The sequence below is a fragment of the Filicampus tigris genome, chromosome 6 (genome assembly GCF_054856515.1).
Source record: "Filicampus tigris isolate MCC_2025a chromosome 6, RoL_Ftig_1.0, whole genome shotgun sequence".
In the NCBI taxonomy this organism is placed as follows: domain Eukaryota; kingdom Metazoa; phylum Chordata; class Actinopteri; order Syngnathiformes; family Syngnathidae; genus Filicampus; species Filicampus tigris.
In genome coordinates this window covers 7,209,770-7,226,874 of record NC_141222.1, presented here as the reverse complement: position 1 = coordinate 7,226,874, position 17,105 = coordinate 7,209,770, and the positions used below count along the sequence as shown (strand labels likewise).

General features: G+C 40.3%; 1 protein-coding gene across 1 annotated transcript; it reads right to left on the bottom strand.

Moving 5' to 3' along the window:
- Positions 1 to 295: 295 nt before the first annotated feature.
- Positions 296 to 16,486, bottom strand: vwa11 (von Willebrand factor A domain containing 11). Its single transcript, XM_086032764.1, has 17 exons — positions 16,298 to 16,486; positions 11,816 to 11,952; positions 11,574 to 11,718; positions 11,374 to 11,467; positions 8,719 to 8,847; positions 7,656 to 7,842; positions 7,313 to 7,482; positions 5,818 to 5,930; positions 5,553 to 5,669; positions 5,305 to 5,478; positions 5,026 to 5,158; positions 4,714 to 4,866; positions 3,592 to 3,684; positions 2,845 to 3,113; positions 1,098 to 1,231; positions 789 to 948; positions 296 to 676 (listed from the first exon to the last, which is right to left on the bottom strand). The coding sequence occupies exons 1-17, from the start codon at positions 16,478 to 16,480 to the stop codon at positions 296 to 298; spliced, it is 2,772 nt and encodes a 923-aa protein (XP_085888890.1). The 5' UTR covers positions 16,481 to 16,486.
- Positions 16,487 to 17,105: the final 619 nt, after the last annotated feature.

Sequence of the window (17,105 nt, the reverse complement as noted above, 5' to 3'; positions counted from 1 at the left end):
TGTGCTGTGCTGTTTTACAGCTTATATAGGATGATGCGAACGTTCATGCTTTAAAAAGTATGACAATGGCCTTTGATGAGCATCAGCTGTACACATGTAGCCAGATTTATTTATAAATATGACCAATATGAAAATGGGTAAAGATTCACCAGGTGCGCAAAATATATCCATGCAGTATCAATTTTAAAAGATCCTTGCCGTATTCATCAATTTCAAATTGTGAAGTAGTCAGTCCAGCCTATTTATCCCATATTTGATGGAGATAGGGCAGTTGGAGAAACCAGATCGATGCGCTTCAGGTATATAGACTCCACGCAGACATCAAGAGGCACAACCACAAAGGCACTGACAGACTTAAAGCAGCATGGCCAGCAGATCGCACAATCGAGTGATAACACTTGCCAACATTGCCAACTTCATCAACAGCTACAAACTCAACAATTTGTGAGCAGCAGGAGGCGTTGTAGCTCGCCTGTATACTCGGGGCACTCAGGGTGGTGTATGATAGAGTGCCGTCCCCCTGGCGGAGGGAAATACTCTCTATCCCCGTTCCATTTCCATCAGTAAGTTTGGCAGACAGCTCCCACTTGAAAAACGTGCATTGAGACATATCATGGGGGCAGTCATCAGCCAATACGCTGACCACCTCACACACAGGCTGGACAAAATCTGTAATCTGAGAACATAGGACAAATGGAAATTTTATTTTATTCTATTGAATGTTTCTTTTACTCAACACTTAATAAAAAGGCTTTGTGTGGAATGGAAAAAAAAAACGGTTTGATTACCTTAGCAACAACAGACAGTCTCAGAACAGCATAATTGGAGTCAATACCACTGGGAGATTTGGCGTCTAAAGTCAAAGTGACATCAGTTCCAGATGACGTGTTAGAAGGCAGCGTAATGGTCATAGTTCCATTGGCATATGTTCCAGTTGTCAGGCTAAGACTGTCAAGAGAAGATGGGAAATGTCACTTAAAAACAATACTAATAATAAAATGAGAATTTAATGTTGGGATTTTTGTACAAAACGGATTTCAACTTTAAATGTAGAGTTAATGTAACCTAAAGCAATACATCTGCATCCACAAGCTCACCTCGTTGGATATGACATTGTGAAGCCTCTGTCATTTCTTCCACTGATGGTAAATGTACCACCTGGACCCTGGGTCATAACACTGAAAGGGAGGTTGAAGTCTTCCCCCGGCTCCCCACTCCTGTCCACCATGGCCTAAAATGTAGGAGTCAACACTTTATCTATACTAAACAGAATTTGTATAATGTCTAGTGCAAACCCCAATATACCAAAAAAGTTAGGACTTTGTGTAAAATGTATATAAAATCAGAATGTAACGATTTGCAAATGCTTTTCAACGTATGCTGTATTCAATTGAATACACTGCAAATATGTTCAAACATGTTCAAATTGATGCACTTTCGTTTTCTTTTTTTTGTTTGTTTTTTTTCCTTCTATTATTTTTTTTTGGGGGGGGGGTGCAAATATTCACTCATTTTGAATTTGACGCCTGTGACACGTTCCAAAAAAATCTGGGGCGGGCATGCCTACACTGTGTTTCATCACCTTCCCTTTTAACAACACTCAATAAGTCTTTGGGCCGGTATTCTCAGTTGAGAACACTAATAGAAGCTTTGTAAGTGGAATTCTTTCCCATTCTTGCTTGCTTGACTTCAGTTGCTCATGGTCTTCATTGTCATATTTTGCGTCTCTTTAATGGGCCACACATTTTCAATGGGAGACAGGCCTGGACTGCTGGAAGGCCAATCTAGTACTCAGACTTTTTTACTTCGAAGCCACGCTGTTGGTGATGGTGCCTTCACAGATGTGTAAGTTACCCATGCCATGGGCACTAATACAATCCCACACCATCACAGATGCTGGCTTTTGAACTTTGCCCTAATAACAGTCAGTATGTTCCTTTTCCTCTTTGGCCTGGAGGACACAACTTCTGTGATTTCTATAAACAATTTGAAATGTGGACTCGTCAGACCACAGTACACTTTTCTACTTTGAGTCAGCCAATCTCAGATGAGCTTGGAACCAGAAACCGCCGGCCTTTCTGGGTGTTGTTGCTCCAGTATATGGCTTTTGCGTCACATGGAAGCGTTTTAACTTACATTAGTAGCTGTACCGACCAACTGTGTTAACTGACAATGTTTTTCAGAAGGGTTCCTGATCACACATGGCAATACCCTTTACACAATGATGGCGTTTTTTTAATGTAGTGCCGCATTAGGGATCGCAGGTCACGGACATTCAATGTTCAATGTTTTTGGCCTTGCCATTTGCAGCAGAGATTTCTCTGGATACTCTAAATCTTTTGATATTATGGACCGTAGATGATGAAATCTCTAAACTCCTTGCAATTTACACATTGAGAAACATTGTTCTTAAACTGTTGGACAATTTGCTCATGCAGTTGTTTACAGAGTGGTGAACCTCACCCCATCCTTGCTTGTGAACAAGTGAGCCTTTTCGGGGATGCTCCTTTTATACCCAGTCATGACACTCACCTGATTCCAGATAACCTGTTCACATGTAGAATGTTCCAAATAGGTGTTTTTTGTGCATTTCTCAACTTTCCCAGTCTTTTGTTGCCCCTGTCTCAGTTTTTTTTGGGAACATCTTACAGGCATCAAATTCAAAATGAGAGAATATTTGCCCCCGCCACCCTCCCCCCAAAATAGTTCATCACTTGTAACATTCAATATCTTGTCTTTGTAATGACTTCATTTGATTTGCAAATCATTGTATTCTATTTTCATTTACATTTTACACAATGGCCCAACTTCATTGGAATTGGGGTTTGTAGATTAGGCGCAGACCTGGATGTTCACTTTGGAGACAGAAAACTGAGTGGTGGATTGCCTCTGGAAGGAACTGCTTGACACCGTGTCCGTTCCTTTCAGGATGACCACAAACTCCCCTGCAGGGACTGCATCAACTGCCACCAAGATGTCTCCGTTGCCCATGTCAGTTGTTGTACCATTACTTTCAACTCCAGTGTCAGACACTACCAGGCCAACATTTTCTACTCTGATGGAGGATGGACCTTTTCTTCCCATTACAGAAAGCATCAAGGTGGCTGGCTGGCCTGATGAAGAAAACACGAGATGACCTTTGATGGCTAAATTCAAATTTATACAAATTTACACAATTTAATTAAATGACTTATGCTGGAAGGTTACACTTACTGATATTACTCCATTCAATTGTAATATATAACATGAATTAATTATATTTTTCTGTTGTTTTGTTTATTTGAAAATATAATCAAAATCATTTACTTCTTTGGTTACCATTTCAACTGTGACACTGGGCAGATTAATTCAGTAATTACAACGTGAATAAAGTTCACATTAATTCATTGCACACTTTGTGTTTATACTGTACTTTTTTTGTGTGGAAAGTATTCATTAAACTCAGAAATTATTTTAACATTGTATATTAGGCTGTTTTACCTATCACACATTTGAGAGATAATGTTGAATGTCTACAAGGTTGTTACATGATTATGTCACGTCCATGCGCCTTTATCATTCCAGTTATATGATTGAATGTATGTACTGTACCAGCTTGTGGAAGCCCACTGAGCACTGCATAACCTGGGTGAGGTCCCTTGAAACTCTCCACAAAGTCATATATAAAGGTGATAGTACTTTGGCCTGAAACACAACAAAAGACCCACAATAAATTCCAGAACAAGTGTCTGTTTAAAAACGTCTTTGTACTTTTTAATAAACAGATGCTGTAAAATTCAAAAGCAAAGGATTGCAATGCACATGGTGTGAACTACATTCCCCTTGAACGATTGAAACTACAGTTTGGTTTGACATCAAAAGCAGGGAGGTGCTATCAGGGCAGGCAGTGAGACAGGGGAAGCAGAGCCCCTGTCCCCTCCCCTGCACGTGCATGTGAAAAGTTGATAAATAAATAAATAACGATGATTACATTAAAGTATGAGTTTGTGTAATTTAGACCACTTTTTCTTGCTTTGAAATAAGTTACACTTATCTGACATCTTAAGTTAGCAGACAAATATTTATGTTTACCATTTCAACTGTTTCCTCTCAAGGTGTCTTCATTTTAGGGCCCTTCACACTTCCAAAACGTGTTCTACAGAATATTTTTCTCATCCGTACCAAACCAATTGGTAGTTTCAAAGTGAGATGTACTTAAATAAAAATATCCTTTTCATAAATACACGATTATTCTACAGAATTTTCAGTATGATACTCAAATACTCATAATTTTTGATAGCTGCAGTGCAGCCCTACATTCAAACGCCACATTATAATGGCATCTTTTTATTGTTTGAGAAAACTCTTGCTTCAGGTCACTGGGACTAACTTTTATAGGTCAAACTTAAAACAAAAACTGAAAATATATCAAAAAGCTGATGTGCTAGAAAAAAAAGTAAAGAACTTTTAATATGTTGTTCTCTTAGTGGAGAGCAGTGTTGTGTTTGCTCCAAACATGCCTTTTAGAATTATGAACAAACAATTTGACCTTGGTTTCTTTGGACCAAAACACATTTTCCCAGGTTTGTTTGGGTGATTTTGTTATGGTCTGATAACAATCTAATAATAACAACAGTATGCATGTGTGTGCATGCATGCGTGCGCGTGTAGGTATGTATAACAAATATATAACATTGACAAGTTACAAGTATATGTATTGAATACGTTACTGACCTGTGACTTTAATTGTGTATGGTTGTTTAGAGTTAATGCTGATTTTCCAGGAGCCAGTCTGATTGTCTGAATTAAGTAGAATTCTCCTCAGGTTTCCCACTGTCTGTATGAATGCCAGTGCACCAGTGGTCTCTGTATCACTTTGGCTCACACCTGGAGTATGCAAGAAGGCACTATTATTCGATAAATTGTGAGATAATGTAATTCCTCAGCGAAAAAAACAACAACAAACGGAAAAACAGAAAACATGTGCCATCTGCAGGATCTCGTCTGGCATTGCTCATGAAGCACAGTTGTCTCTGCCCGTGATACCTGCAGGGTTGATCAGTGTAAAAGCTAGTGCTGCTCCTGTGATGTAGATGGTGACATTTTGTAGGGATGCATCCAGCATAAAAGGGAAGGTCTCTGGCTTCCCAGGATCCCTCGCACTCTGAACAACTGTCACCTGAAGTAAACAGAACAAAAAAAAGGCATGCACAGTATGCGTTTCACTGATTTCACAGAGTCTCGAAATCAATCAGATAACAAATGTTGAATGCCTCAGATGATTGAATCCCCTTGAGTTTTTGCTAAATCCTAATGTAGTCTTACCAAAGCTGAAGTGGAGGTATCAAGGATGATGTTTGTGGCTTGAGCCAACTGACTCTTGGACACCTGTATGGCCTGGCCTCCTGACGCCAGAGCCAGTTCCTTGTAGTCACTAAATAAAGAAGCCATGACAGAACGGCGACGTCTTCTAAGGTTCGCGGTGAGGTAGAATGACACCTGCCAAGATCCGGTACAGTCCGATAAAATCATCTTACATTATTCACGAGGTACAATTGAACGTCAGCATTTACCGTTGATTTGGTGCTTCTGATGAGGGCCACAATGGTATTTTTTAGGTGGATGTCTTTAGCTGTAGCGTCTGTGAAAACATATATGTGGGAGGAGGCAGGCGAACCAGTGAGAGCCAACTGGTGAGATTTAATTAAAAAAAAAAAAAGTACTGATTAATTTACACTGAATTATCACAGCCTGCAGAATGCATTTCATTTACTGCAAGTACAATTTTAATTTGCAATTTCAATTCAACCTTTCAACATTTAATTTGCCTTTAAGTACCTGAAGTCCTGAGAAGCACATCTCAGGTAAGTCACCACCTCCTTCCGCTTTTATCTTTGAAATTTCTGTTTTCATTTCACCAGGGTCTGTTGTCCTGAATAAAGGTCCAAAATCTACATAAAAAGCACAAGAATGTATAATCTATACCGACTTCTCATTCACATTAGCCCAATTTATAAACATTTATTTGTGCTAGCTAGTGTTGTCACAATGCCAAAATTTGGACTTCGATACTGATACCGAAATGGTACCTCAACAAAAATCTAAAATCAGCAGAAGCAGCAAAAGTATAACTGACAAAAGAACTTCATTTAAAAAAAAATGTTTGATTAATTCCAAATATTAGGATATGCTTGATAAGAAAATAACATTTTAACCAGTGTTAAACATTTATGAACATTTGCACACATGAAGGAGAGTGAGATATAGTAAATATATAACACTGTTTCTCTACATGATTATTTATATTTTATAGACTACATGTAAAATAAACTTTAAGGAAACTAGTTTCCATTTATATAGATGTCACTAGCAGAAATGTGCACAGAGGTTTATAGAGCCATAAATCTGACATCTACTGTAATGCAGTATTGAGTAGATTATGATCATTTTCATGGCCAGATATGCAGCTGTATAGCCTCTATGCTTTTTGGACACAGAATTTGCCAATTCTGATTTTAAGAACCACATTTTTTTTTTTAAATAATGAGTTGAGTGCCTGCTATAAGCATAATGTATGTCAATCTATGTACGTATATATTCTTATCCACTATAGGTTTTTACATGACATGCCATATTCCTGACCTATTTGACTGCATTTCATGTCATCCATTGTTGATGCTGACAATACATTTGCACTGTTACGGTCAAGCAAATATGTTCATTTAATTGATAATGTCACTCAACGTAATGTTGCTTCTCTGTGTGCGTGTGCATGCGTGTGTGTCTACTCTTCTCTAATCCGCTCCCAGCTAGTCGAATGCCCTGTGAAATTAGGAACAAAATAATTCACACTCTAGTATTACTTTTGAGGTAAGTGTTAGCAATTGCATCACAACCTGTCACTGTAACTGTTGCCGGTCAGCGAGGTACTCGTTCGGATTGGACGTGTTCGACCAGTTTTAAAAAAAAGCACTATTGATGGTCTTTTTTGTCATGTTGGTCGGCTTGCCATGGCTGTCGGCCACGTAAGCAAAAACCATACTTTGAGGCCATCTTCACATGCAGGATGAGTGCCACTTAAAGGTGTCGGTGGACAGGCGGCTATGCGCTTATGTATACTTGCCTCAAGTCAGAGTTGGTGAGCTATGTGTGCTTTTTAATTTTTTTTTTTAAATACCAGTGTTAAAAAAATGGTATAGAGCCGCTTTTGACGCAGAAAAATTGGGGTACGGTACTGATACCAGTATCCCGTGCAACACTAGTGCTGACACACTACTATTAAACCGTAATTGCAGATAATAGTCAATTTTTAAACAAAATGAGGCCTTCTTACCTGGGTCATTGAAGGTTACCAAAATGTACTCTGATGGCTCATCTTGTGTTCCTTTTTTGCTGTCAATGATTTTGTACACAATTTTTCGGGCTTCATCAATGTCATCTGACATACTGCCAGTATTATCAATGACAAAAGACACCACAGAAGAGCGGGTGATCCCCATCAGTCTGTGTTAAACAAATAGTACTCGTAAGGGGAACAAAGCAACAACAACAAATAAATAACATTGTCAAACTATTTTGACATTTGACACGCAAAAACAGACTACATATCTTGAGTTGTTGGCACCACAAAGAAGAAGCACTATTTGTCTGTCTTTATTTTTTTGTGATCCTTTCACCTCAGGAAGTCATTGTTTCCCACAGTCAACCGGATGTCCTCCAGCAGCTGGAGGCTGGCAGCTGTGGCTACATTGACAGCAGCATTGTGGAAGGCCACGTTGTCAGAGCGAAGCTCATCTTTGTTGATTCCTCCTCTAGGGATTGCTCTGCTAGTGAGATCAGCTTTACCTCCATGGCTACATTTACCTGGAAGAGGTAAAGGACAAGAAACAAGTTGAACTGCACCACTCCCAAAATAAGTGCGAAGTATAATATTATTGAGAGTGATGTACATATAATGATGCAGTAATCAATTATAATACCTCCAGTACATATGTACAACTTATGAGAATACAGATTTGTGTATATTATTATCAGGCCACATCCTCTTGGCCCTCTTCCCTCCACTGTACAGGAAATGTTACTAAAATTAGGCCCACTGTCGTGATTTTTGCTAGTCTCTTTTTTGGAAAAATGGTTGCTGGAAGTGTGGGAAAAGTCTTGAAATATTGCAAAAATGTCACTAAAATGGCAACAACGCAGACACAATCGTAGCTCTTATTTGCTATCTTTCTTGTACCAGCGAATGTGCATAAAATAAACTTTCACAACATTCAAACTAAAAACACTGCATATAATACGATTTATTTTGACTTCGTTGTCTCTGTGAGGGCCAGCGAGAGACTGTGGATGGGCTGGATGTGGCCCCTGGCTGTCCCTTGGGGCGTAGATTGCCCAGGTCATGTTTAATGTCACACGTGTTCACATTTGGTTTTGATTCTTGATTGCTGTTTGTTTTGGTGATTGTTTGGGTACAGTCTTTTGAGTTTCCTTACATGCATTTGTAATTCATTTAATTGGACCCTGAACAGGAACATCAGTAGGCAATCCTTCCGTACTTGCAGAAACAGAATCTTAAATCTGACCAGACCCCTGAGTGAGTGCTCGCATGTACTGCAGATGCCGCCGCTCTTCAGCATTATTTGTATTTCCACTTGTGGTAGGGTTATGGCAAGCAGGTAACACTGTACAGTGTGAGTTAAATCTGGTTTGGTCTTAAAAATGTGTGATTGATGGTGATACCTTGAGGCTTGACAGCAGAAAAGATGCCCATGTAGCCAGAAGTTAGAATCCGCTCCTTCAGGATGTTTTGAAGGATTGGGTTGGGACACGTACCTGTGGCACAGTCACTGCAGGTGGCAGTATCAATATCTACAGAAGCAGAAGGCGAACATATTGTATACTTTATAAATCTGTGTTAGGACAGAGTGTAAGGGCCAAAAGAGAAATAAATATGACTAAAGTAATAAAAAAAGTACAATGACAAGTAAAAAAGATGGTGAATTCCCACACAATCCGAAACACAACCTTCACAGAGCGACAGTTAACGGCCGCTCCCATTTGGTCAGAAGGAAGTTTTAGAGTTGTACTGGAGACACAGCGCACTCTCGTCATTTAGTGTAAATTGGTAATCTCAGCTGTTTTAAATCAGTCTTTTCCTAGTCCTGGCGTTATGACTAAACAAATGTGTTTGATATTATCACAAGTCTTTCATTCTTTGTGGCGATGTGACACAACCAACAACCAATATATCAGCTCTAACAAAACTGGAAACAGGAAACTCTTCCAAAGAGCATGATGAGAAAAGATTGCATTGTCGGAAAACAAAAGCGACTAAAGTATCTAGTTGTAGTCTTTAAAGTAAATAGTGACCCTGCAAAATTCACAGTCTTTGTAAAATTTCAGTCTGAGACTAGGTTGTGGCTAAAAACGCTATAAGTTGTCTTTAAATCGGAGCAGGTGTGAGATTATAGTTTTCCAAGGGTCTCTTCCAAATCTTCTTAAAGTCTTCAGATGTACAGCTTTATGACGAACGTTAATTGATGGTATTTCAACTAAGACTAGGGGCATAAAATAATGGTCCTGGGGTCCATTTCACAAAGCGGGTTTAGTGAAAACTCTGACTCTGCTAACCCTGAAATAAGGAAAACTCTGACTTTTCCGTTTCAAAGAGGTAGGTAACTCAAACCAGAGAAAGAGAGGTAACTAGCCGGTTTCAGGGAGAGAGGTAACTTAAGATCTGAGTCAGTTACCGCAGTAACAGACTTTCTGAACCTAACCTGGTCGCGAACAGATTTATCTCAATGAGCCTCGGGTTTCGCTCTGTGGTGACTCGTCGAATCGGGGCTCCATTCAAGCTGTTTTTTCATAGTTGTGGTGCACAAGCCTAACTCCAGGTGAAGGCACTTTGAGTTGAGTTAACTGCTTCAAATCAGCTGTTCTGGAATCGGAAACTCAAAGTTTCCTATTTCAGAGTAGATCAACTCAGACTTCAGGATTAGACTCAGAGTTTGTTGAACCTGCTTTGTGAAATGGACCCGTTAACTCAATTATACTATTTTTTGTTATTTGTTTATTTCTAAAACACGTTTTTGTTGAAACACTTTAATATGCTTAGTGTCAACATGCTATTTGAATTGAAGTATATTTTAAGATAAATTAATACATTCATAGCCAGAATGCCCCTATATGTTAGGTTGGGAGATATCGCCATTAAACCACTGGAATGCTCTTAGCTTAGGGGAGACATCTGCTGTAGACCTGGGGGGCCTATAGGTCACTGGTGCCTCAGGAAATATACATGAGTGCAAGCATTCCTGGACCTTGCCTGATGCTAACAGACACCTCCTTGGGTGATAAATTTGAGGGGAGCTGTCATCTGAAGTAGACTTCAGGGCGCCAGCTCGTCAGGATCGACTTTTTTCTCAGAGGTTTTCAGGCGTGAAAGAGACAATGAAAATTAGCCATTCAAGTGTAACAAATGCATATGTAATAACCAAGTTTGAATATTCATCCTGCTCCCTATAAGAAGGGAGACGTGAGAACATACACATGCGCGCCGCAGCAACTCAGAGAGCAACTTCTTTTGGCATCAGCTGTATTGCGCTCAATAAAATCTTGTTTCCGATCAACTGAATTGTCGGAGAAGTCTTTTTTCATCATCAACTCAGCCTGGCCTTGCATCTGCTCCGGACAGACGCATCGACTGACTCTGCTCATCTAAAGAAAATACACTATAGAATAAATGCCATGTGGCTATATTTCATGTACATTCAACCCACCGCATACTCGCAGGTTTGTATGTTCACTGACTTTGTTTACATTTTTTTTCTTTTTAAAAATGTTTTTTTATATTTTTTAAATTTTGTTTTGGGGGGGGATTTTCACTTCATTTACACTTGTTTTTGTGGAAATCATACAGTATAATGAATGTTCATCATCATAATTAAGACAAGAAAAGTACAGGCGAACGTCTGACAATTTGCCAAACACTTATGACCTCGAACGAATCCTGGGTCAACAATTCGCAATTCAACAATCACAGGTCAACAAATAAATTACACTTTTTGTCTTGAAAAATATGATTCCATTTTAATGTAATAAACTTCAATTATATATTCAAATTATATACACAAAACAGATAATTTTGCAACAAGCATTTCCCACATCATTCATTCAGTCATTTAAAATATCAAACAACAGAAGGCCAGTACATATTCTTTTCTCCTCCAAGAAGGAATATTACCCAACTTATTTGAGTAATCATGTACATGATGACGTCCCACTCAACCCAATGTTGAGTAAAGGCACGTTGAAGTAATTATGACAGCAGTAATAAAACACACGTACATGCACACACACACGCACACACGCCCACACACCCACACACACACCTACCTGCCAGGTTTTCCAAAGGAAGGTCAGGGCGTATGAGAGCAGCATATGGTTCTGTGTAGCCCAACTCCACCCAGTTACTGTGGCTATAGAAGTCCTGTCAGAACATAGAAAAACACCTATTCATTTCAAGTGTGAGATAACCATTTCATTAATCTGTATTTTTTTGTAGCCTTCCAAAATGTGTACTCCACTTCCCTCACCTGTAGTGTATGGAGGACTCTACCCATTGTTTCTCTAGCAGCCTTGAAGTTCTCAGTGCGAATATTAGCCTTAATGGATGCCATGCCCTTTGTAATGAGACTACGTCCCTCCAAAAAGGCCTCAGAGTTGAAATGATGTGGAGCACTGAAAGCATGTTGACCTGATGTTAATTATTTCCAGAGCAGAACCGTATTTATTAGTGAAACCTATCATAAATGACTTTTCATCTACTTAGACACACCTGTTAGCAAAATTCCGATCGACAAGTCCATTTTGGGTGTAAATCTCTTGTAGAGCAGAGTGAAACTTCACGCCTGACACCTCACCAGTAGCTATTGGGCCAAGACAGGCCTGGACCAGCTCTCCAGGAGAAGAACCCTGTCACAGAATAGAAAAATCCGTGTGGGGCAGGGCAGTGATAACGTGCGTATCATTCGTTTTCTTTCCATTTTCAATTTGCATTTGAACATCAAAGAATGGAAAAAGTGATTAATTTCCCTTTTTTTTTTTAAATTTGCAACTAGGGGTTGTGCCTCTCTACCCCCAAAAAGTAAGATTCAATATGTATCTTGATACATGGGATGCGATACGATTCAACGTAGGGCTGTGCAATTAATTGAAATTCAATTACGATTTAGATTATTACACTTCACGATCACAAAATTGGAACACTGTAATCGTAAACAAACAATTATTAATACAAATTTTGAGTTGTTTTGAGGCACACGAGTTATGCTGCTCTGTTCAAGGTAGCTAGCCTGCACCCCGCAAGCCACATTGCAATGCTCCTACTCCAAGTTTTAACAGAGTAACAGACCTGAAAATGGCATAAGACCTGCCACGGGAACTGTTGGAAGTATGGTGTGATAAATGATACACGGACATGAGGATAATTTCCGTGTTTTCAGTTTACTGTAGCAACTTGTATATAGGCAGCATCAAACTGGCTCAGCCAACAATGTAGGGAACATCAATATATCAAAGTGCAGTAACACTCAACCTCCACACGGTGGTATGCAATACCACCTATAACATCTCCCTTTTCTCGAAAAACAGCTAAAAATCCCAAACTCTTTTTTTTTTTTTCAAACAGGAACCAGACAGTTAAACATATCATTGAGGCCCATAAAACCAGAAGATGGCACTAAATCCCAGTAAATGCCCTGTCATCCCCCACATTTCAGTCTGAACTTAACCCTCCCACATATTCCATATCCCGCAATGCAAATTCACAGATTCAGTCTGCTGGGAGACCGTATCTTCTGGCCATAACGTGAGACCGCAAAGGACTGGGGTGTTGCTGATGATAATGCTGGGACAGTCGCTGTGAGCATGATCCGCGGCGAGCCAGAAAACTGGGCTGGGGAGAAGGCGAGCATGACTTCAGCCTCGGAAAAGTCCTCTTGTGTCTGGACCCGATCGCTGCCGGATGCAAACCCCTCAGCACTAGCCATGGGGTGTTGTGATGGCAGCGGCTCCACAACACCAAGGGCCACTCGGTTGCGAGAGAGCATTCTCAACCTCTACTAGATAGGACCGAGGAGCCAAATTCCGCAGCCACACTCCCCTCCGACAAATGCCAGTCCTGTCACCAGGCAGTGGTTTCATCCGAATCGCCTCCCCCACTGCAGGGTTCAGGCATGTCCTTTGCAGTCCTGTCACAGATAATAGAGACTTGTCTCCTGTGGCGTAGTTTGTCTACCACATCTGTGATAACCTGTGGCTCAAGAAGGGCTGGAGCCACTGGCAGAGATGACTTCAAACATCGTGCCGCTGTGCTGGACTGCTGTCCATTCCCTCTGTCGGTGTGTTTCGCCACTGCAAAATTGCTTTCCGGGCATCCCGACCTTCCCGAAGTAAATTTTTGCATAGATTCCTAGCGATTTTAACTGCTGCTTCTGCCTTCCCATTCGCCTGAGGATGCCTTGGTGAGGATGTTACATGCTCAAACTCCCACTCGACAGAAAACCGACGGAATTGAGTGCACGCCAACTGGGGGCCGTTGTCAGTGATGACTCCCTGAGGTTGCCCATACCAAGCAAACCGCGCTTTGCAATGCTTCATTGTTGTCTCCGCATCAAGGTCTGGCAAAACATCAATTTCCCCAAAGTCTGAATAGTGGTCAACCAGCATATCAGAAAGTCTTTCCCACTGTGTTGGGACAAGTCCATGCTCAGGCATCATCTCCGATGTGATGGCAATAAATTCTGGCAAAAATTTCCGCCTGCACGGAGTTGGGGATCACAACTCTCTGCCCCCTGAACAAAACCCAATTTTGAACACTTAGCTCATCTTTGATAGGCCAATGTACTCTTACTGTTAGCTCTGTTTTGTCCTTAACGGCTGGCCAGACATTCTTGACGATTTCCTTCACAGCTTGCAACTGTGCGTCTTTGTCAGTGTGTTGCTGTAGCTGCAACAGTCGTTTGTAAGTGACGTTGAGATAGTCCAACATGTTTATTTGTTCAATTGCCTGTTGCTCATCTACCATGCTACAGACCATGTGCTCCGAATGCAGAGACCTGGACTGTGAGTGTGGCGCAACAGCGTGTCACTAATAAATATTTCCGATCCCGGTTTGTAAAATAGAAATAACATACAAGTTATAGCTTTGGAGAGAGAGTAGCATGCTTTGTCAGCATTGGGAGCATTCAGAAGAGGCTTGCTGAATATTGGTATGAGGGACTTTTCTGCAGTGATCCTGTCTCCGCCATACAGATAATGATGAAGACGCTGATAGGCAAAAACTATACTGAGGCACTATCTGTGCGTAATTTTGTTCAGTGGGTGTGAGTGCCCTTAAAGCGAATGCGATAGGCTGTCCCTGCTGCATCAAACAACACCCAAGGCCATGCTGACCGGAGCCACTCTGCATCGTGACTGGTTTTGTGACATCATAGTATCACAACACAGTATTGTAACGAGCCGCTTAATCTCCTTGACAGCTGCTTGGTGCTTCGGCAGCCAGTGCCATATAGTGTCTTTGTCAGTGAGTCTCATCAGAGGTTCACATACTTCTGATAGCTGCGGAAGACACTTGGCCTCCAATGTACATCCTCCAATGTGGGCATTATGTAATGCAACCGTTTCAGTGCACGGTTGAAATGCTGCGGCTGTAGACATGCGCAGCTTCTCCGGCCTTTTGACAATGACCATGTTGCTGATCCAGTCTGTGGGCTCACTAACAATCATGATGCAGCCCTCTGCCTCATATTTGTCCAGCTGAACCTTCACAGTGTCCTTCTTGGCGACAGGGACATTACGTGGTGTACACCGTACTGGCCGAACTGCTGGATCCAGTTCAAAATGGACTTCTCCAGGAAGTGCCTCCACTGACCCCATGAAGACATCATGATCGGTCACAATGACTGCATTTCTGGATAGAGGCTTGACAAGGCTCTTGTTCACCATGTTGAGCTCCTCCACTCTGAGCTCCTTTAGAATGGTGACTCTCATAAATCCCATCTCCTCCGAGCCAGACAGTAATGGCAATTACCGAACATTCGTGTTAGATTAATAAATAAATACCTAAATATTCAGTCACCGTTAATTTTTTTGATATTTGATTACAAATTTATAGTGGAAAGAACCAATGATACATAGATCAGTGAAATTTAAATACATCGGTACCCTCACCTCCCAAAGAATTGGAATATCCATCCCACCACCCATTTTCTACACAAGTGTTCTCAGACATTTTACATCAGGTACCACCTCAACAAATATTTAACTCGCCAACAACCAACATCATGACCAACATTGCGCTGACATTTGTAAATCACTTCTTAAGACTCACTTTTACAGCTTGGCTTTTGTGTGATGACATTTTCTTCCCCATCGTATGTATCTTTTTATGCATTTATTTGTATTTCAAAATGCAATTATTTATCTATTTTTACCATCCCACATCAGCAGCAAGAAGTGGAAGGTTTTAATTCATCCCCAGGCCTAAACCCTATAGGGCATGTACTTTTATACAGATAATTGCAGGCAAATTATTTTAAAGTACTGTGTTTATACAGTATAATATTATTTTAATTTACTCTAATATGTTCTGTTCCAATAGTTTTGATCACCTACATTTATCATTAAAAAATACAGCAACGCTATCTTCCAAATTGTGTGTCTAATTCAGATGTAAATACCTGGAAATAAAAGATGAACTATTGTTTCATATTCATCTATTGATGTCAAACCCAAGTGATTTTAGTCTAAAGTAAAAATAAAGGACTTGGCCTCACGCTTACAATACCTTTGGAGGGGGTGTATGTGAACGTGAGACATGATATAAATTAGTCTCTAAGGAGCTTTTGTTGATGTAAAATCCAATAAAATTATGGGTATAGTGTACAGTAGTTTCATGCCATCACAATGCTTTTTCCTCAAAGGGGAAGTCAAGTCAAAAATAATTTGTAATCCCTACGCCCCCACTAGTCTAAACACGGCAATCTGATTAACATTATTCTAATATTATTAGTTTGTGGAATATGAATTAAGCACCAAAATCCACCTGTTTTTATCCATCTCAGGGGGCTGGCATTTTGACACTTGCTGTCGACTGAAAATGACATGTTCAGATGCCATGTTTAGACTAGAAAATATAGTTGTCAAGAAAATTCAGGACTTGACCGCCCCTTTAAGAAAACCGCCAAATGAACCACTTTGGAGGTGTGTGATTCTTTGCATCACGCATGCTGTGTGCCAAGTTCAGCTTCTATCCTACCGTGGGTTTGAACTCATGACCAGCAGCCTCAGCCACGGCTCGACATGATTCTGTCACTTTTTGCAACAGGGCCGTTCCTGTAATACTGACATGAGTGGCCGCACCACCCGCAATGGGGACAAAGGCCACAGTGGGTCCTGATAGAATCAAGGCCAGAAGGATAAAACACAACCCTGATGTCATGTTCTCTCTGGAAAAGGAACAAAAGAGGAACTATGTAAACGCTAAAATGAAAGTACTCATATGTCAAGACATACACAACTCATTATTCTCAAGTGACACAGCCCATCAGATTATTTTAGTTTGTGATAATGTTTTTGTTTGTTATTTTTACAAAAAGCACCAAGTAATCTGTATATTATTTGTGCAGTCAGATTGTTTTTACTTTTATTATTGGTGGTAAAATGATGCAATAAAACATAACAGTAATCTATAGCAAGTGGGAGGAAAAAACAAGGCTGTAAACTGAGTATAGACCTTCATTTCGGGACTGACAAAGTATATCGCTGGTGTCGGGCATTTCATATTTTTTTTAAAAATCGACACTATTGGTCAGTCCACAACGCCTGGGTGTTATTTTTACACATAATTGACCAATGTGAAGTGTTGAAAATGACTTGCTACCTCAAACTTGCCGTTTTTGTGGTCTCCCGAAAAGGGACTATTTTGGAGCTACAAGGTTTTGGCCCGACGCCAGCGATATCTACTAACAAAAAAAATAAAAACAGAAATTTGAAATTTGTCTGTGTCTCTCTACAGTAGTAGATACATTAATTAAGTAAACTGTATAGTTAATTGCAAAAAAATA

Excerpts from the sequence above, each read along its gene's own strand:
- vwa11 (XM_086032764.1), bottom strand. The coding sequence starts at position 16,480 with ATGACATCAGGGTTGTGTTTTATCCTTCTGGCCTTGATTCTATCAGGA. Across the intron at positions 7,483-7,655 it reads GGAAACAATGACTTCCTGAG|ACTGATGGGGATCACCCGCT; the intron begins GTGAAAGGATCA and ends TGTTTAACACAG. Across the intron at positions 5,670-5,817 it reads TGTGCTTCTCAGGACTTCAG|TTGGCTCTCACTGGTTCGCC; the intron begins GTACTTAAAGGC and ends AAATCTCACCAG.